This window comes from Leopardus geoffroyi, chromosome D2 (assembly GCF_018350155.1).
Source record: "Leopardus geoffroyi isolate Oge1 chromosome D2, O.geoffroyi_Oge1_pat1.0, whole genome shotgun sequence".
Taxonomy (NCBI): Eukaryota; Metazoa; Chordata; class Mammalia; order Carnivora; family Felidae; genus Leopardus; species Leopardus geoffroyi.
In genome coordinates this window covers 47,603,874-47,623,842 of record NC_059334.1, presented here as the reverse complement: position 1 = coordinate 47,623,842, position 19,969 = coordinate 47,603,874, and the positions used below count along the sequence as shown (strand labels likewise).

The 19,969-nt window shown below is 51.3% G+C and overlaps 1 protein-coding gene and 1 long non-coding RNA gene across 8 annotated transcripts in view; one reads left to right on the top strand and one right to left on the bottom strand.

The window, feature by feature from the left end:
• Positions 1-1,226: 1,226 nt before the first annotated feature.
• CD2H10orf71 (chromosome D2 C10orf71 homolog) overlaps positions 1,227-19,969 on the bottom strand; it is a 29,660-nt gene continuing 10,917 nt past the window's right edge. For 4 of the 7 annotated variants that reach the window (XM_045438003.1, XM_045438007.1, XM_045438008.1 and 1 more), the window contains 2 exons: positions 10,874-10,977; positions 1,227-6,359 (listed from right to left, as the gene is read on the bottom strand). In XM_045438003.1, the coding sequence (XP_045293959.1) occupies positions 1,949-6,205 (4,257 nt within the window). In that variant the 5' untranslated portion in view covers positions 6,206-6,359; positions 10,874-10,977 and the 3' untranslated portion in view covers positions 1,227-1,948. Of the gene's footprint in view, positions 6,360-7,907; positions 8,493-10,464; positions 10,628-10,873; positions 10,978-16,035; positions 16,154-19,969 lie in introns of those variants that run through there. The other 3 variants (XM_045438005.1, XM_045438006.1, XR_006701562.1) reach the window with 3 other exon arrangements.
• On the top strand, positions 16,146-17,222 carry LOC123576748. Its single transcript, XR_006701563.1, has 2 exons — positions 16,146-16,254; positions 17,006-17,222. It is a non-coding gene; the product is annotated as an uncharacterized LOC123576748 (long non-coding RNA).

Genomic DNA, 19,969 nt, shown 5'->3' with positions numbered 1-19,969 from the left:
CCTGCTTATATTGTTTCTAAGACAGAAGATGGCTGCCTCGCCAAACATAAGCTCCCCTTGAGAAAAGTATATTTTTCCTTGTGGGGACGTCGTTACTACCACTATGGTTGTTTTTTAATTAAGGGACTCTACTTTTTTGGGGCAATTCTTTTCCTGGACCCTGAGAATTCTAAGATGAGGTATCACTTTCCATGTTTGAGTAAGAGGAAAGCAAGGTGAGGGGATGCTTGGCCCTGGTGGCAGAGCCAAGATTGCAGCTTGTTCTTCTCACTGGCATCCCAGTGGGTGACTCCTGGGAACCACACTTCTCGGACAGCGGCCTGCCTGTGTCCCTGCCTAAGCATCTGGTTGACTCACCGCGGCCCTGAGCTGGGGGACTTGTGTAGTATTTGCCCAGTGAAATTAAGGCGTGGCCGTACTTATTGGGAAAACAAACGGGTATAAGATCCCGAGTCCAAATCGTGATCAGGAATATGCTCAGAGTCCTCGTATCTGTGCGAGTCCGGGACTTGGTGAGTTCTGCGCCTTCCCGTCTGTTTCCAGCCCGGAAACAGCTATCTTTGCCAAAAGAACCAGGATGATGCGTTTTGTGGGGTCCCCTGGGACGTGGGCAGCATAGTCCCGACAGCTGCCTTGACAGCTGCCCTTTCTAAACAGAGAGGGAGACGTGTTTGCTCCCGTATTTCCCATAGCACAAGAATTACATTGCTTCAGCAGATGCCCTGGGTGGAAGCCTGTGGGGACAGGCCTGCTTTCCTTCTTAGCACAGTTACCCGCAGTGGGCATCGGCTCACAGACTCTCTCTATTCTCAGAAGTACAGAGACGGTTATTGTATTTTGCTCCCCTGACCCGATTCACATACTTCCCTCCACATCCCCAAAGGCCAGGGAGTCGGAAAATGCAATTTCCTTTTGAGTACAGGGCACAGGCACTGGTCACTAGATTGGGACAGCTAAGGCCTGACTCAGTTCCTTGGGCCAGCCTTGATGGTGGGCTTGGGACTTCCTCCTCTTTGTCTCCCAACAGGAATGGAGAGCCTGGCCCCGAGAAGGCATGGACAGGTGCCGAGGGCTCAAGGAGAGACACAGGGACCGTGGTGGGTACCAAGGCTGCTCTGTTCAGACACGAAGCCCCTGCGTCCCGGTGGTGATGGAAGGCCTGGAAGGCACAAGGCACTTTACTCACCGGTGGAGACCCACCCCGACCCAGAGAAGAGAGACAGGAGTCCAGGACAGAATCACATCTGCAAACGTGTTTCACTTTTTAAAAGGTAGCCTTTTGTCGATCAGAAAATAGCCTTCAGAGGAAAGCTTCCTCAGTAAAGAAAACCCATTCTATCCAGATAAACATTTCTGCAAGATTGCCTTGGGTCAGTCCTCAGCCATCTCTGCCTGCAGTGAGCTGGAAATGGCTGCTGCATTGGAGCGAGGGTGGAGTTGTTGTCTATACCACGCTGGACCTGGCGGGGCTGGGCTGGGTGGTCTGCTTGCGGGCAGGGCTCAGCTCAGTGCAGTGCAGCGATTCTGGGGGCCTTGGGAGTTTGCTCACTGCATGAGCCAGCCCTTGAGAAGAAGAAGGTGGGCAGCTGGGGCAGAGCAGCCATTAGGAATCCTCTGGACCCGCCCCAGGGGCATAGCCAGAGGAGGCCAGGGAGTAAGGGAGGGAAAGAGAGAGGGGGTCAGTGGAGCAGATCCAGGATCTGGGAAGGGGCTTGGGAGGGACCCGGTCATGCAAATAGCACTTTCCCAGGGAGAGAAGCCCTTCAAGTGGGGTTTTCTCAGAATCCCTACTTCCTTTGCGAATTTAGGGATCTCACATGGCTAAGTATGTGTTGGTGTGTGTGTGTGTGTGTGTGTGTGTGTGTGTGTGTGTGGATTGTTTTGGGGAAAGGGGAAGTAAGTTCTTCTGGGTTTATCTGGGGGCGGGGAGGTTAATCAGACGCAATTCTCAAGAAATGCCTTCTGTGGCGAAGTCCTCTAGGTCATTGGTGGAGATGATGCCCAGGTGTGGGGCATCTCCCCCCTCTTCCCCCAGGCTTGGGGAAGGAGCATCAGGGCGCTGGCCTGCGGAGTGCCGGGTGGGGTCACCGCGAGGCCTAGGGCCCAGCTGGAGCTTCATGCCGGCCTCGCGGGCCCTCCGGGGCCCGGGCCCAGCTGCCTCGGTGGTGTGAGGGCCCTGACTTAGGAAGGTGGGGGCAGACAGCTGAGAGGAGCAGCGCAGAGGCATCAAGGCCGTCACGGGCAGGGGCCGGAAGTGGGGGTACAGCATGTAGGGAGCATCCGGAGTGTCTGGCGGGGGTGGCTCCGGGGAGCCCCCCTCCGAGGTTGGGATGGAGACCTTGACGTATTTGCCCGTCTCGGGGTCATAGAAGGTCTTGATTCTCACCTGGAGTGGCAGATCGAAGACAAAGTACTCTCCAGATTGGGGGTCTTGGAGAACCTTCTGGGTGGCAGGGTAAGGGGCCAGGGGAGTAAGGGACTGGGATCCCCCAGGCTGCCTCCTGATGGGCTCTGAGAAGGCAGACACTGAGTGGCGGTGGATGGGAGGGGGCAGGGAGCGGACCCCGGGGCACCTGGGTCGGGGCCTCTCTCCGGGGGCTGGTGGCCCTCGTTCAAGGTCCTCCAGGCACGGCTTTTCTTCCAGGGGTTCGCCATGCTTTTCTTGCAGTTGGTCGGTCTTCCTCCTCTTGCTGGCCAGCTTTTTTGCCCGCCGCAGGGCCTTCTCTGTTTTGGGTGGGACTGCAGGAGGCTTGCTGGCCGCCCTCTCCAGCGGGGCGGGAAGTTCTGGTTTCTCAGGGAGGCCTGCTGAGCTGGCGGCCGCGTCCAGCACCGAGCCTCTTGGAGAAAGTGTCCTGAGGTCTTCTGCAGGTGGCTCAAGTTGGGGGTCCGAGCCAGCCTCCCACGTGAGGGCGTGGGTCAGGTCCTCCCTGCGGGCCACCCTGGCAGAGTAGGGGCTGGCCCAGGGACTGGTGTGGGGAGGCTCCCCCAGCAGCAGGCCCGGCTCGCTGGGGGCCTGGGAGGCATCGTCCCAGACGCTGCTGGCGGCAGGGGAGCACGCGCTGCTCTCATCCGGGGAGCTGGCATTGGGGGAAGTTGCCATCTCACCGGAGACCAGTCTTCTCCCCGGGGGCCCTGCTCGGGGTGTAGACAACAAGTGACTTTTGAAATCTTGTGTGTGCTCTTCCCAGCAGGTTCCCGGCTGCTGTGGGGGTGGCTGGTCTTCCGGGTCGCCCTCAGGCAAAGCGATGGTGGGGATGCACCTTGGAGCATCTAGCTTCCCCTGGACTGTGCAGCTGTTCTTGCCATCGTTTGCCACAACTCGACGTGCAGCCTCTGGGGGTGGCTTCAGCCCTTCAGCCTCTGCCACGAGTGGAGGAGATGCGATGTTCCCCGTTGGGGCTGGCACCTGCCCGTGGTCCTCTGTGCTCTCCCAGGCCATGTGCTTCAAGTGTGTGCCCTGCATGTTAGCGGCTGTAGGCGTGTTGGCCACTTCTTGGCTCTCAGGGCCACAAAGACCAGCCTCTTCTCCCCAGCCTGGCTTTGGCAGGTCTTCCTCTTTGTGGCCGCTGCCCAGAGGGTCCTCTGATGACATGGCCCTCAGGAGGGGCAACATGATGGGTTTTATCACGGGGGTGGCCCTGAGGGTGTTGTCTTTAATTGCAAACAGTTTGTGCTTGTTCATAGTGGAAGATGGCGAGGGGGTAGGGTCTCTGGTTGTATCCTTACTCCCCGCGATCCAAGTGCCTCTGAAGTTAACTTCCTCTCTCGATGCCTTCCTGGGTCTACATCCAGACGAGCTTTCCCCTTCTCCTTGCGACGATGCCCCCTGGCTGTGCTCCTGCACGCACACCTGCCCGTTACTTAAGGCACCGTGCTGTGTCTCGTCTTTCCCTATTGCTTTCTCCTTCTCGTCCTTCTGACTGTCACCTGCACTTACGTCATTCCTCCTGTCTTCCTGCTGGCTCTCCGTGAACCACATCTTCTGCTGGTCCTCAAAGGAGGCAAAGGACTGGTCTGAAGAGCTGGTGCTGAATTTGGCCTTACTTTTGAAGCATGGCATGAAATCCGATTGGCTGTCACTGTAAAACACATCTTCTTCCTCGGGCGAGAGAGGCCCTGGGGAGAATTTCTGGTTGAAGTTTGGATTCTGAAGTCCTGCCTCTCTCTCGGGTTCTGTCTCTTGAGACACGGATCTCAAGAACCCCTTTTCTAGGCTGGGAGTCTTTGGTTTCTCTGCAGCCTTCCCTGCCTCAGGCTCTCTACTGCAAAGCCGCAGAGACAGGTGCTTCCTGGGGCCCTGTTCCCTGGACTCTGGACACTTCCCAGACCTGGTGGTGCCCATTTCCGGTTCTCCATCGTCCTTCTCGTAGCTGTTTCTGTCAGCTCCCTCCCCATTGACGGAGAAGGGGGCTTGGGTGATGGCTGGAGGTGAGTTAAGAGTTAGATAGTTGTCCACAGAGGCTGTACCAGGGTCAGCTTTAGGGTCCATCTGGGGACTGATGTGTGACACAGAAGGGGCATCAGCTGCCCTTTCCTTAGAGAGCTCATTTGGAGGGCTCTCCTCAAGCCCATTGGGAAGGATGATCCCATTGCTCACGGGTTCTTGCTTGCCCCTGGTTTTCTCCTCGAGGCCTTTCGAGAGAGGTGAGGGACTATATGTGCTCTTGACACGCTTCCGTACGTCCTTCAGGTTGAACAGCAGGCTAGGGGCTTTGGATTTGTAGCTGTCCCGAGACTGACATTCACTGGGTTCCTTCTCTTGGTACCCGTTTAGCTGTCCTGAGGGAGATGGGGTTATCTCCACCGGCTGGCTGTCAGATGGCTCCAGGATATTCTTGGTGGGTATGATGGGGGTCAGAAGCTTACTGATGTTGAAAGGAGGGCTGTAATGCTCGTTGGGGTCCATGGGCATGTCAAGAGCCTCGTTTTCTGGAAACTGTCCCTGGGGATTGTGCTTTGGGTACAAGGCTGGGCCTCTTCTGGTGGCCTGCTTCTTCTCTTCCGATGCATCTTGTAGACTTTCCTTCTTTCCTTTGCCGGACTTTGGTTTCCTCCATGGTGGCTGGGTGGGCTTCCCCTGAAGGTCGGGCTGGGAGCTAGACTTTCCCTCTGTACCGAATACCTGGGGCCCCGAATCCCGAGGTCCCCAGGGTCCCGATGCAGAGAGAGCCCCTGCTGCCAGCCTGCTCTCCTCCTGACTGCAGCTGGCCCGGGCCTGGCAGGGGGAGACTTTGTGCTCAGAGGCCGGGGGCTCTTTTGACAAGGGCGTGTTCTCGTAATGCTTAGGGGCTTTGCTTTCTGGGACAGGGTCAGCAGCCTCCTTTCTCTCGGGCAGCCGCGGTTGGTGGGCATTCCACGACTCAAAAGCACTGTTTTCACTATGAAGAAAGGTCCCTTTGCGAGGCCACTCCTTACCTCTTCCAGACTCGCCCTTGGATGGCTTGTGGGGAGGAGAGGGGAACTTTGACTCGAACGCATTGGCCGCGTTTTCAGGTGTTGGGAGGAAGCTGCTGGAGCTGTGACAGGCCATCTCGGGGTTCTTGGGGGACTCCTGCTCTCCGTGCCTCTTGCCAGGCTGGTGGCTACTCTGATGGGCTCCAGAGACTTCAGCGGGCACCCTCCTGACAGTCAGAAAGGCAGAATCGAAGCAGAAGTTGACGCCACTTTCTGGAAGAGGAGCAAATTTGGGGGGGTTCTTGAGAGCCGGGGGCTTACTGGTTGGGGGCCTGCTGTCACAGCGTTGGCTCTCAGTCCTGTCAAAGGATTTAATTAGCGATGACACTTTAGAAACAGGCTTGTTGCTGCTCCTCAGGCCGGAAAGTGGCACCTCCAGTCTCCTCTGGGCTGGCGTCAGTGGGGGGCTGCTTTTGGGATACTTCTCCTCCCCTTGAACGTACTTGGGTAGCTGCTGGAACGTGGCTGCCCAGCCCGCATGCTCGGTGCCTTGTGACGGTAACTGGCTCCAAATACCGCTTTTCCTGTGGGTGTGGCTCACCGTTCCCTGGTGAAGACTCCCAAACACCTGGCGGGTGATATCCGGGGACAGGGTCAGGTCAGAGTCGTGGAAGGATGTGTCCTCTGAGATGCACAAGCTTCGGAACGCCCGGTCTGTGAGGCTGCTCACCTCCCTGTCTGCATCGTCCAGCACACTGCCGATGCTCGAGGAGTCGCTGAACCCGTCCGTGCACTTCTTATTCCCCTGCATCGTCCGCCAGCTAGGAAGACTGTCCCCCGGTCAGCCAGCGGGTGCCTCTGGGTGACGGTTCTAGAGGGGTTAGATGCAGCCCTCTTTCCACAAAACTAGAACTTCCTGGTGACCAGACGCAATTGCAAAGTGGGATTTTTTTTTTTTTTTTTCTCTGCAAAAGAAAGACGTGCAGGGTATGAACAGGCTATCCGACTTAGCGGCTCCCTGTGAGAGCTACACACTGGTCCAGATGGGTAATGGTGCCTGTGGTGGTTAATTTTATGTGTCATCTTGGCTGGGCCCTCGTGCCCAGTTTTTGGTTAAACACATCTAGATGTTGCTATGAAAGTAATTTTAAGATGTAATTAACATTTAAATCAATAGACCTTGGGAAAAGCAGATTACTTACTCTCCATGCTGCGGGTGAGCAGCATCTCAAAGACTGAGCTCCCCAGAGGAAGGGAGGATTCAGCCCCCAGTCCTTGGACTGCAGCTGCAACACTGACTCCCCCCTGGGTCTCCAGCCTGCCCCACAGATGTCAGACCTGCCAGCCCCCATCACTGAAAGAGCCAGGTCCTTAAAATAAATCTCTTTCTGTATGTGCACATCCTATTGGTTCTGCTCCTCTGGGGAACCCTGCCCAAGACAATGTCTAAAGTTCAGATGTGTCATTTTTGCAGAGAGGTCTTCCCTGACATTCCATGGGGGTGTCCCCTCCCCACTTTCTCTCACAGTACTTGGTTCCTCCTCTTTGTGGTACTGAGCATAATCTAAAGTTAAGTTGCCCATCCCATCATTATACTGTAAGAGCCAGGAGCTCAGGAGCCGCTAGACTGTCTGTCTGCTCATTGAACTTGTCCTGGAGCCACCCCAAGAGGGCACAATCCCAAAGAGCCTGCATCACCGGGGCCCCTCAACTCTCTAAATTGCCCTTGGGTGTGACCATTGGGAGATGCTGGGTGCAGCCTGGAAAGACCTAGAATCCCTGGCATTTCTCCCCCATCCCTGATTCTGGCTACGGTGTGGGGTCTTGGCAATTCTGCGGTCCTCCCTCGCTATGGCCCCTCCCCTGGCCTCGGTCTCTTTCTGGGCCCAGCAACACTGCTCCCCTTCTCCCTGGGGGCTCCCGGGGGCGGGGGGGATGTCTCCCATTCCTCCTGAATAGCTCCACGTGCTGGGGTCTCCCAAATTCTTATGGCCTGTTATAGTCCCTTCATTAGATTTTCTTCCTTTTAAAAAAAAAAATTGTGGTGAAATATACAGGACATAAAATTTACCAACGTAAGCACTCTAAGTGCACAGTTCAGTAGTATTAAGTACGTTCATACTGATGCAACCACCATTCCTCTCCAGAACTTTTTACAACATCCCAGACTGAAACTCTGTACCCGTTAAACGCAAACTCCACTCCCCACTCCCCCCTACTGCCGACCTCAGCCCTGGCAGCCACTGTCTACTTTCTATGCATTCGATTACTCTAGGTACCTCATACGAGTGGAATCACACCATATTTGGTTTTTTATGGCTGGCGGATTCACTTAGCAGAATGTCCTCAAGGATCATCCATTTCCATCCTGTTTCCCTGCCTTTTTAAGGCTGAATAGTATTCCCGTGTCATCACATCCTTGCCAGCACTTGTTATTTTCTGTCTCTCTCTCTCTCTCTCTCTCTTTTTTTTTTTTTTTTGTAGTAGCCATCCTAATGGGTGTGGGCCTGTACCTTGCATTTCCTTCTGGGTCCTGTCTGAGATGCTGCTTCCGCTGGGGACCCTGGCCACTTCTCCCGAGGTACATACTTACGCTGCCTGGAACATGCCTGGCCCAGACAGGAGAAAAGTCAAGGAGCACATGACAAGTCAGCTAAAGTAGCAAGTGTAGACCTTAGCATGGGCCCAAGTGGTGGGCATTTGGGACGGTGAACATCTGGCAGGGTGCTCTGAGTCGTCAGCTGACAGATGACGCTGTCACACAGTGGCTTCCTTCCCATCGGCAGTAGAAGCTGGCAAGGCTGAATTCTTCCCTCCTTGGCTGGCTGGTCGGAGGGATAACACTGCCAGGGCTTTAGGGGACGGAACACGAAGATGCTTCCATCAGGGAGGTAGGGCCTGCACACCTTGTGTCCCTGTCCTGCCCTGGCCCCACATGGGGAACAGCGCACGAGGTGTCCTGCCCAGGCCTGAGGCTGCTGGGCCAGCAGCATTGTGTTTCAGTCCTGGAGGCCAACCTTCTTTGGGGCTTTTTGTTTCCTGTGTCTCGACCACAGCCCTCTGGTGGGTTTCCAGTGTTGACTCATTGGCAGGCAGACCTGGTTTTATGAATGGGAGAACTGAGCGGGCTGTGCTGGAGAGAGGAAGGACCACAAATTTTAGCAAACCCCCAATGCACTCTGCAAAAGCCTCTAATGACGTCCTCCTCAGCCCTCCTTGAAAATCAGGGCTGCTTCTCCCAGAAAGCATATTACAGGCCTTTTAGGGGGCAGAGGACATCTGCTTCAGCTCTCGGGCCCTGCTGGCTGGCCAGCCTCACTCCCTTCCTCACAGGCTTCCCCTTCTAGGCGGCACGCCTCTGGTCACAGGGGTGGGAGCATTTGGATGTCAGGGAAAGTTCTGGCCTTTCTGATCAAAGGAACAATCCCTGTGGTGTCCACCCTGTTGACGCCCTCTCTTCCTGCTTTGCACGGGGACACAAATCCTGGAATGGAGTGTGTTTGTTTGCTAGAGCTGACACAACGAAGTACCACAAAGTGCTGGCTTACACAACAGAAAGTATCTCCTGGTGCTAGAGTCTGGAAGTCCCAGATCAAGGTGTCAGTCGGGTTAAGTCCTTTTGCAGGCTGCAAGGAAAGGGTCTGTTCCAAGTCGTTCTTCTTGGTTTGTAGATGCCCATCTTCTGTGTCTTCTCACTGTCTTTCCTGTGTTTCTCTCTGTCCAAACTTCCCCTTTTTATAAAAGCATCAATCCTTTAGGATTAGAGTCCACCCTAATGATCTCATCTTAACTAATGACAGCTGCCATGACCCTATTTCCAAGTAAGATCTCATTGTGAGGTCCTGGGGGTTAGGACTTCAATATGTGAAAATTTGGGGAATACAACTCAGCTCACAACACCGAGGCCTTCAGTTTGCAATCTTGAGGAACGAGCAATGACAATTAAAGACCAATATGCTGAGGATGACCTGGTGGGCAGGACAGTCCTCGGTCATCAATGACATGGCTGAGCGGTGAGTCTGTGCCAGAACTACCTGCTCTGGATTTGTGTGATTGGGGTGGGGCGGGGGACTTTAGTGGCTTCGACCAGGGTGGGTCAAATTTTCTGGATCTTGAGGTCCTGCCAATACAGTCAAGGAGGCTTCCGGCATCCTGAATGCTGGGGTCTTGGTCTTGGCAATGGCTGTGCTCCGTAATGGTAATACTGGAGTTTCCATACTTCCACATTTATGTGAAAATAGGACAGTAGAGATTTAAATTTAGAGCCTTAAAGTAAGCAACTCCCAGCCAATTAAATACCACCCCCATTAGCAGATATTTGTTATTTTTTGAACGCTCAGCTTCCATCCATCTCCTCTGAGTAAAAGCACTTGATAACTTTGGGACAGTTTCCTATCTCCGCTGTGGTTAGTCTTGGTGGGATTGAAAGTTCAAGGTGCCTGCCGAGATCTCCCCGGGTCCAGAGCAGACGTGAGACCCAGGCCAGGTCCTTTGTACTGTTTCTTCTAAAGTGATGCCGGGATGGAAATGTGCTCGAACGTTCTTTCCAGCGGCAGAGCTGTCTGCTCACTCTTGCCCAGGCTGGGACTTCACCATTCACCTGGAGTCTGCAAGGGCTCCATTTTCCTTTTAATACTCATCTATTTCAGCTGAATTTGCCCAGTTTCTGTTTCTGTTGTGCATAGCCAAAGAACCCTAATTGATTTTGGGTTGTGTCGTAATTCCACACACTAATAAAAGATGTTCACTGATATTTGGAGTATTCAGAAAATACAGTAGTTTCCCCTTATCCATGAGGGATACATTCCAAGACCCCCAGTGGATGGCTGAAAACTGTGGGTGGTAATATCGAACCCTGTCCATACTATGTTTAACCTATGATAAAGCTTACTTTATAAATCAGATGCAGGAAGAGATTAACAACAATACAATAGTATACAATAGTAAATAGAACAATTATCACAATACAATAGTATACAATAATAAATAGAACAATTATCACAATATACTATAATAGAAGTTATGTGAATGTGGTCTCTCTCTCTCAAAATCTGACTGTACTGTACTTACCTTTCTCGTGATGATGTGAGATGACAAAATGTCTATGTGAGGAGATGGCAGGGAGTGAATGACGTGGGCACCGTGAAGTAGGGTTAGGCTATTACTGACCTTCTGACTGTATGTCAGAAAGAAGGACTATACATGCTTCCAGACTGTGGTTGACTGCAGGTGACTGAAATCGCAAAAAAGCAAAACCATGGATAAGGGGGAGCCACTGTAACCACATTTCTCCTGCCTTGGGAAGAAGAGAGGCCTTTATTCATATAACTTCTTCAATTCTGATTTGATTTCCCTGGCTTCAGATGGGACAGTCATAAATTTGGTTTCACCCTCCACCTCTCCCTCTCGTCTCCCGATGTCCAGTGGAGCCAGCACAGCAGCTGACAACCGAGAGTGTTTCCTTGGGTTGGTTCCATACCTGTTATGGCAGTGGGGACTGCAGGTGCCTGCCTCGCTGGGTTTTAGGGTCTGTAGTTTTAAAACTTCTTCTCATGCTTGCATTCACTGTTATCATTGCCCCATCTAGAAAGAAGAAAAATAATATTAGTGGACCCAACTGACCAACTGGTCAAGCACATACTGGGTGCAAAAGATGTCTTTAAATGTCAGTAAGACACTTGGCTTTGAAAGCGAACTGTCTTACTGACATTTAAAGACATATATATATATATATAATATATGTCTATATAACGTATGCATATATGTGTATATATATACTATATATGTCATAATTAGATTATATATTATATAATTATATATATAATATATTATATAATATCTAAATATATTATAATTATATTATATAATATATAATATAATATAATATATATGTATATATAAATACACATGTATATGTATATATTTAATCTGAACTTGAGATTAAATATTATATATTATAAAATATTATATTATATTATAATATATAATATAAAATGTATTATATATTATTATATATTATAATATATAATATATATGTATATATATATTATATATATAAATACACATATATATGTATATATTTAATCTACACTGGAGCTCAACAAAATTCCAGACATAGGCATTTTTGGTGAAAAACAATATAGGGCCAGTATCTATACCTTCCAATATTCATTAATTCATCTCTGGTCCAAGGAATCTTCAGGAACCTGTACTAAGCTGTTGGGATTTCTAATATGATTGGCGCAGTCGTGAATCATTTTTTGCTAGTCATATCTGACCAAAGGCCCTTTCCCATATGGATTCATAACTCAGGTTTTGCAGTAAAGAGAATTGGAGTGGCAGAACTTGAATCCACTCAGCAAGCTGTAGCACAGTGTTCAATTTATTGTTGGCAGGAAGCTTGAGTATCTATTTTGACAGCTAAAAGAACCGAAAAGCTGCCCAGGAGAATTCGAAGAGTGTACAGAATAAAGTGTAAGCTAATTAAAATAAATCCATTATGCAAATTTTAAATGCAGACCATTGGGGCTTCCTCAAGACCTTCCACACCTCACAGCTCCTGGATAATTGATCTGGTGCGTGGTAGTTTATTAATAATATTAATAATCATACTAACTCAGATTTGTGGAGTACATTTCTTCGGAGGCTCACAGAGGGCTTTGTGTCTACCACCATCTGTCTGGCCTCATCCCTGACTCCTAGGCTGTCCTTTGTCCTCACACCACGCCGGGTTCCCTATTTCAAGCTCATGCCGTATTGTCACAGGTCACATATCATAAGCCACATATCCCGGGAATTGCTGGTAGCTTCATTTTCTTCTCAACTAGAAAGAAAATCCCCTGAACCCAGAAAAGAAATCTTACTTGCCTTTGTGGACTGAGCTTGTCAACATGGAAGCAATGCTCAAACTAGGCATAGAAAAGAAGGAGCAAGAATGAAGGAGACATTCCACTGGAATGAATGGAGAAGGACTGCTGACCTTGGATATTAAGACCATCTGAAAAATTCAGATTGACCCTTTTGTGTCACTAGATAGTGGGTCCATTTCATTGCCTGCCACTCCACTGAGATGCAGCTCAGAGATAAGGACAAAATCAGTCCACGTGGCATGTGGCCGAGACGTAGATGTAGAAGGATGTGGTGACGTTTATTTTGTGAACATTTAGGGAGACTATCACTCTGTGCTTGGATTCATGGACTCACTGTCATTGCTGCTGAAACACACTTTTTAGAGGCTGACAAATCTGCCCCACTCACTGCTTTGGGGACTCCCTTGGGCTATGCAACATTCATTCTCAGCACTGCATTCAGGAACAGCTTGTAAAACTCAAATCTGTTCATGTCAGCCTCTTTATTAGAACCCCTCAATGGTTTCCCAGTTTTCAAGAGTGAAAATCAGCCTCCTTAACAAAAAGCCTTCCTTTCCATCTTCCTCTTGAACTATTTCCCCCCCTTGGCTTTCCAGACTGTGCCTCAGAGCCTTTGCACACATTGTTCCCTCTCCCTGGAATAATTTACTTTCACCTTTTCCCTATTACCTGCTTAACTCTTACATATGCTTCCGAATCCAGCTCACGGGACCCTTCAATAAGGCAGCTTCTTCAGGCTATTTTAAGTCTCCCTGTTATACGCTTTCATATCTGGCCATACCCACTCCTTTGCAGTAGTTAATATAATTGTACTTAAGTAGTTAACTGGGCGATTATTATTTAATGTTTGTCTTTACCGATAACCTGGGCGCTTCTCTGTGGCTGTGTCCCTGTCTGGCTGGCTCTCCAGGCTACCCTCAGGGAGCATAGCGCACAGCGCAAGAAATATCTGGTAAATAAATGAGTGAGCAAATCATTTTACCTTTGTCATATTATTCACACTGCTGACTGGCTCAGCAGGACTTATTATTTTTTTTTTTAAAGGTTTTTTTTTTTTTTTCAACGTTTATTTATTTTTGGGACAGAGAGAGACAGAGCATGAACGGGGGAGGGGCAGAGAGAGAGGGAGACACAGAATCAGAAATAGGCTCCAGGCTCTGAGCCATCAGCCCAGAGCCCGACGCGGGGCTCGAACTCACGGACCGCGAGATCGTGACCTGGCTGAAGTCGGACGCTTAACCGACTGCGCCACCCAGGTGCCCCTCAGCAGGACTTATTTTATGGGAAGTCAATTATAATTCGATTAATTCCAGAATTATCACAAATCTCAAATTAGTGAATTTGAATTCAAGTGGATTTAATTTACTTTTTGATTCCCAGCCCTAAAATATGCAAAGTCTGCCTGTGGTAAGAGGTGGGAACAGGTGGAAGAGCTGTCTTAGAGATGGCTCCCAGGCTGGCATGCTGGAAGGCGTTCATTTGCACCATGGCATATACCATTTAAGTTAGGATTGAGTTTCAGGTTAATCCGGGAGAAGTAAGAAGCAACTTCATGACCTCTCCATTTTCCCATTTGTCTTGTTAATTGCACTCAGGGCTCCAGTTGGGGGATGACTTTGATTCCCTCCGGAGGGCCAGCATCCAGTAAATATTTGTTGAGTACATTAACTGGGGTGTTGTTTACGGTCACATCACAAATAGTCATTAACTGATACATTATCTAAATCGTGGGTGCCAGCAGATGACATGTTGGCCTCTGCCCTGTGTTGTACAGGCCATCCTGGAGAACACCCACAGCACTCTGTTCTCTGGTCCTCCCGACACTCCGCCTGCTGATGCCAGATGCTGGGAAAGCTGGCATCGGGTAGAGCGGGTTCTGCAAAGCATCATGATGCACAAGGGGTTTGGGGTACCCCGGCAGGAAGTAGTGGACTAGACTTTCCCGTTCAGCCGCTGGGGCGGGGTAAAGGGGCTGGTGACACGTCCATCTTGAAGACTTGCTTGGTGGGGGAACTGGGGGCATGTCTGCACCCCTGTGGCCTTTAGCCTGGGAGAGTTAACACTTGAGGATGTATTTTGTTTTTTCCTTATTGCCAGGGTCATCTTTTGGGGTCAGAATACCTATCAGACAAACCACATCTGAGTGTGCATCCTCATGTATCAGCTTTTTCTCCTGACGTGCAACGAAATGCCCTCTGCACAGTCATCACTAGGTTCTGTCTCTTCTGAAATGTTTTCTCGTGTGGTGCTGTTTTCTGTGCCACACTGCAGGATGCTGTCGAACCATCGTGCACTGGAATATGCCGACTTCTGCAGATACAGTTTCCTCTCTTCTGGTCCCTTACAAATGCCTCTGCGTGACCCCAAAGGCCCTCTTGGTGGCAGAGCTGGGCTCTCCCCATGCTCGCCTCTCTCCAGGCCTGCGGTGCACTGATGAAGGAGCAGTAGGCCCAGGTGACTCTTGGCTTGGCTCCTTGGAGTCCTACTTTCGCTGCCGGCCGTGTCTCTTTGTGTCCCCCGGCCACCGACTGCTGACTGCTTCCTCCTCAGCTCTCCTCTTCCTTGTAGAGTTTTTTTGGTTTTTTTTTGTTTTTTTTTTTTTAACGGCTTTATTCCACTGTATCTGCTGTAAATCCATCTTTCCAACAAGGTCTTGAGCTCCTTGGAGTGAGAGCCCCGACCTGGTTCGTCTTTGACTGAGAGGATCGCCGGTGCATGGTGGTCACTCAGCACTGTTTTCAGCTGCTGCAGCTGAATGCGCTTCCTGGCTCGTAAGGGTGTGAGGACCGAGGCTTGCTGCAAGTGTGTGGTGTGGTTGCAGGAGGGCCGAAAGCTCTGCCACCCCGCAGTCTCCTCGCCTCCCACCGGGCTCCTGGCTGGAGCCGGCCCAGGCCTGAGACGACACGCAGCCCGACTTCTGCTGGTCTGTCCCAGGCACTGTGGACAGGAAGTGGCTGGAGGAGGGGACTCGTACCCCTCGCCCTCTGCACGCCCTTCTCCAGACGCCCTACATACAGCTACTCACCCCAGCCCCGTGGCTGAAGAAGTGTGACAGGCCCCCAGAACCGGGGCCCCGCTCGGAGGCCCCAGCTCCAGCACCAGAATCGTCTGGGTGGCTGTGTGCCGTCGGCTTCGTTTCCGAGATGAGACCATGGAGTCTCAGAGAGGTGAAGCGAATATTCCCTGCCACATGGCTGGTGAGCGACTGAGCTGGGCGTAGGACCCAGGCCTGTGTGTTCCTAGAGTCGGACACAGAAAGGGAGGGAGGAACTGCCAGTTTGTCATGGCTGGGTTGCCAGACTGAGCTGATTAAAAATACAGGACACCCAGGGAATTTGAATTCCAGGTAAACAACTGGCTTAGTATGAACGCGTCCCATGTAATCGTTGGGATACACTTTGTATCAGAGTTCTCCGTAAAATTAATCATCACATACTTAAGTTAAAAACACGTGTTCATTGTTTACCTGAAATTCAAATTTCACGGGACATCCTGTTTTTTATCTGGCAACCCGAGGTCCTCACGACTTTTGGAACCCTCGGCGGAGGCCAACGCAGTGAGTCAATACAGGATGACTCATGTCTGCACGTCACCCTGCAGTTCGGGACACATGTGTTTGATTCCCATCATCTCTATGAGGTGGGGTGAGCGGGCCTGAACTGTCACCATTTTCTAGGTGGAGAAGGAAAGACACAGAGAGGTGCAGAACGTTGTTCGGTGTCACACAGCCTGTAAAGAAGAGAACCGAGGCTGGGATTCAGCTCAGGCTCACCATCACTCCGCGCCTCCTCCAGGAAGCAGTCTTGACCCTCTCTCTGGTCCCTGGGCTTGGGCGCAGATGGGTGTGTCTTGGGCTCGTGGGCTGCAGTTCAAGGGGGGATCGAGGGCCGGGATGGAGAAGAGGAGGGTTTTTGTTTCTCATCACCACCCACGGATCTTCTCAGCTCCAGTTTTCGTGAGAACCACAGGAATGGACGTGCTGATTCAGCTGGTGAGCAGAGGTCCTCCCTGTCGGGGAAGGCAGACGGCAGGCAGGTTCGGGTGGGCCTTGCAGAGCCGGGAGGGATGCTCTCCAGCTGCTAAGAAGGCCGTTTTGTTCTCCTCTGGTTCCTGTCTTTGCACAGGAAGCCATTGGGGTTTGCTTTGCTGCTGGGTTTGACCACTTGCCTGTAGTGTGGTTTTTTTTGAGCCCTGGCTCTTTGGGTGGATTTAATTACCTTAATTGAATGGTGTTTTCACTTCTCAGCAAAGCGGAAGCAGGAAGCTGGTGGAGATGACAAGGGTTGGCTTTATCACACCCAGAAGGCCCTAACAAATTGGAATTGATTCTTCTTGGTATTCTTTCTGGGTGGTTTTTTGAGATGTTGAGGTAGGCATGCCTTGAGGAGCAGTTCAGCGTAGCGAACACGACAGCCCCCTGTCTGTGTGCTCACGGGCCCTGTTCTAGTCTGTGAATGCACAGACGGCCCACAGGCAGCCTTCCCCACCCACCCCACACCAGGCCAGTGCCTTGCTCTGGACCCCTGTCCTGAGCCAAGCTCTTTGACCTCCCTGTGCCATTGCCAACAGCCCTCCCGCTTGGCAGTTTCCGAGAGAACGCCCTTGTCTACATCGTATATTTTACAAGGTGAACGAGGGTGGCAAAATCGACTTCCTCAGTTGGGGTCCTTCGGAAGGGGGAGCAGGGCACGTGCCTGTGTTCACTCATTCCTCACTAAAACCCATCATCCCGCGCCTTACAGGTGAGGGAACTGAGGCTACCTGGGTTACTCGCTGTGTCCTAGGGAGTGCTGGAGCTGGGATTGTGAATCTTTTCTCCAGGGCCCTGCTTCCTGGCCCCATGATGATTCCTCCTCGGCTATCCCCAGTGCGATGATTGCTCTGTCCTTTTAACTTTTGGAAATTAGAAATTTCAGGGTCATTACATTGTGCCGGAAGAAAACATGGGCTCTCATAAAGCAAACTTGAAGGTCTTTTGTGCAATCATTCGCTTGACAACTATCCCCAGAGCCCTACTGTGTGCCACCCTGTTCTGGAGCTGGGGATACGGCGGTGGTAGGACTGACCTGGGCTCTGCCTTGTGGGACTCAGGTGAATCTCCACGGACACGGGGCCACATATACCTCAGATTGCCTCAGATTGGCTTCCATTGGGCAGGGTCTCTCATGCATGGAAAATGCAGGTTTGATTTGCACACGGGTCATTGTGCATCTGGTTTGGCCATTTTGGTTCCACTGGTCTGGAGTGAGCAGGGGAAGAGGGTGGGCCTACATCCTGGCCTGGTTGAATGGCCCCAGCCTAGGAACTAGACCTGGAAAAACAAAGGCTCTCAGACTGACCCCACTCTCTTGTGCCCTGGGAGAGGACAAGCCTGGCTTCCTCCAGCCCCAGGAATACAGTGTACAGGAATGCACCAGGGGCCCCAACGGCAGCACTGGCCTGGCCCTTGTCTGAATCTTCCCTGAATCGCATCACATGTGCGAGGGGTTTCCAAGCCCTGCAACATGTAGGAGTTCAGGAACCGCAGGGAATGTGGCTGGAGGAACCAGCTTGGCCAGGCTCATTGGACTCACAGAGCCAGTTGTGAGCAGGTGAGCACAGCTACTGTGGGCATTCTGCTGCCCTCAGGAGATAGCCAGGGAGGAGAGAGGCTTTCTCCCTGGAGCTCAGCTCAGTCTGAATCGCATTTCCTTCCTGAGTCACCAGTCTGCCGTGTCTGGACGGGACATTTCCTCAGGGGCCTCTGAGCATTACCCATGTCTGCAGCTAGAGGTCAGGGGGCCTGGCATAAGGAAGGCCAGGCCTGGTCTAACTGAGTTCCCCACACGCCCAGTGGAGCTCCCAGTCGCAGGATAATGGGGGAGAAGCAAGATAGAGAGGCCAGGGGAGGAACGAGAGAGGTGGAAAGAGGGGCTGAGTTCAAAGACCCAGCAACTTGACCCTGCTGGCTCCTGTTTTGTTCCCTGGTTGTGTGACCGGGGGGCTGAGTAATGTTTAACAACTGGCTGTCCAGGGCAAAGTTCCTGCTTTGTAGCACCGGCTGATTTCAGTGGCTGACACCCAACTGCTGACTCAGTATTGTGGCAGTTGGTCTGACATACAGATAGTGGACCATCCCATGTACGGGGGCTCCGGGAGCCTCTGGATTCTCACTTTGATAAGGATCCTTGGGCAGGGGTCTTGCAGCCCTGTTTCTGACCATTTCTGGTGGCCGGCCACTGTCGGGGAACACTCCTTGGAGTTCCCAGTGGCCAGATGTGCTAGACTCAGCCAGAGCTGTTTTTGGACACCCCCTTCTACCAGCAAGGAGATCAGGCCTGGCATCGCTGGGCTTTGAGAAGTGGATCCACCAGGCGCTCTCGGCAGATGGCCTCAGTGGACAGACCAAACCCAAACTCCAGGGGCTATACTGACCATCAGGCCAGGGCAGGGCAGTCTCTGGAAGGGGGACACACAGCTCTTTCAGAAACACAGGGGCCACCAAAATGGTGGGTCCACCTGGGTCTGGTCCAGGCTCTGGTTCTCGTCTACATGCCCTGGGTATAACCTTGGCTAAATTACAGCAAGTCTTTGAGCCTCAGTTTTCTCATCTGTAAAATGGAGCCAATGTTATGCACCTGTGTATAAATAACGGGGGTTCTCAACCTTGGCACTATTGACTTTGCTGTAGTTCCCTGGGGCAGATTTGGCACTGGCTGAGAACTGCTGTTGTGGAATCAAGGAGAAAACATCAGCCCAGCCACTAGAACATCATTTGTTCGTTCATTCGTTCATCCATTCATTCATTCATACCTTCCACATCTCCAAGAACATCTTGCCCTGAATTCTGGAAACGGTAGGAACTAAAATGAGCTAGCAATCGAATAGGCAGTTCTAGACAGTAGAAAGAGCTGGAGGCCTGGTACCAGGGCAGGGTTGTTCTTGAGCAAGTCACTTAACTTCTACCTATTTGTAAAACAGGAACCATAAGAAACAAACTGGCTCTGCCCACCTGCTTTGGGCTGCTCCCCACGCTGGAGAGAGCTGAGGAAAGAAAGGGTCCTGAAATTGGTCCCTGAGGCAGTCACTACCTGAGTCCCCAGGTGATTAGTGCCACCCGACTCCCCAGGTCCTGGGTCCTTCCCCGGCCAGGGGGACGCCGCCCCAGGAAGAGGCCCAGTGAGTCCCAGCCACCACAGAACTGTGTTTTACCTTTTGGCCACTGGGCATGAAGGGAGCTATGTGCGTGCCTTTCTCCACATGTCTCCCAAGAGTGGAGGTTTTTGACACCTTGTTTTTCACTCAACACAGAGTAGGGAATACACTTCCCTCGCAGCACAGAACCTGCTCAGAGACGTATACAGTTGACCTTTGAGCAACATGGGTCCACTTATACGCGGCTTTTTCCATAAATACAGTATAGTACCATACATGTGTTTTCTCTTCCTTATGTTTTTCTTAATAACATTTTCTTTTTCCTAGCTTCTTTTATTGTAATAATAGAGTACAGGCTATATATGTATTCGACTGTTTATGTTATCAGTAAAGTTCTAGGGGAGTCAAAATACACGGATTTTTGACTGCATGGGGTGGACATTGGTGCCCCTCACTGCCTCGTTATTTGAGGGCCAACTGGAGACCAAGGAAAATTCAGGAAGCAAAATTCACTCTGCTTATCTGTACTACTCTGATACCTTCTGTTCTATCCTTCTATTTAAAAGAAAACC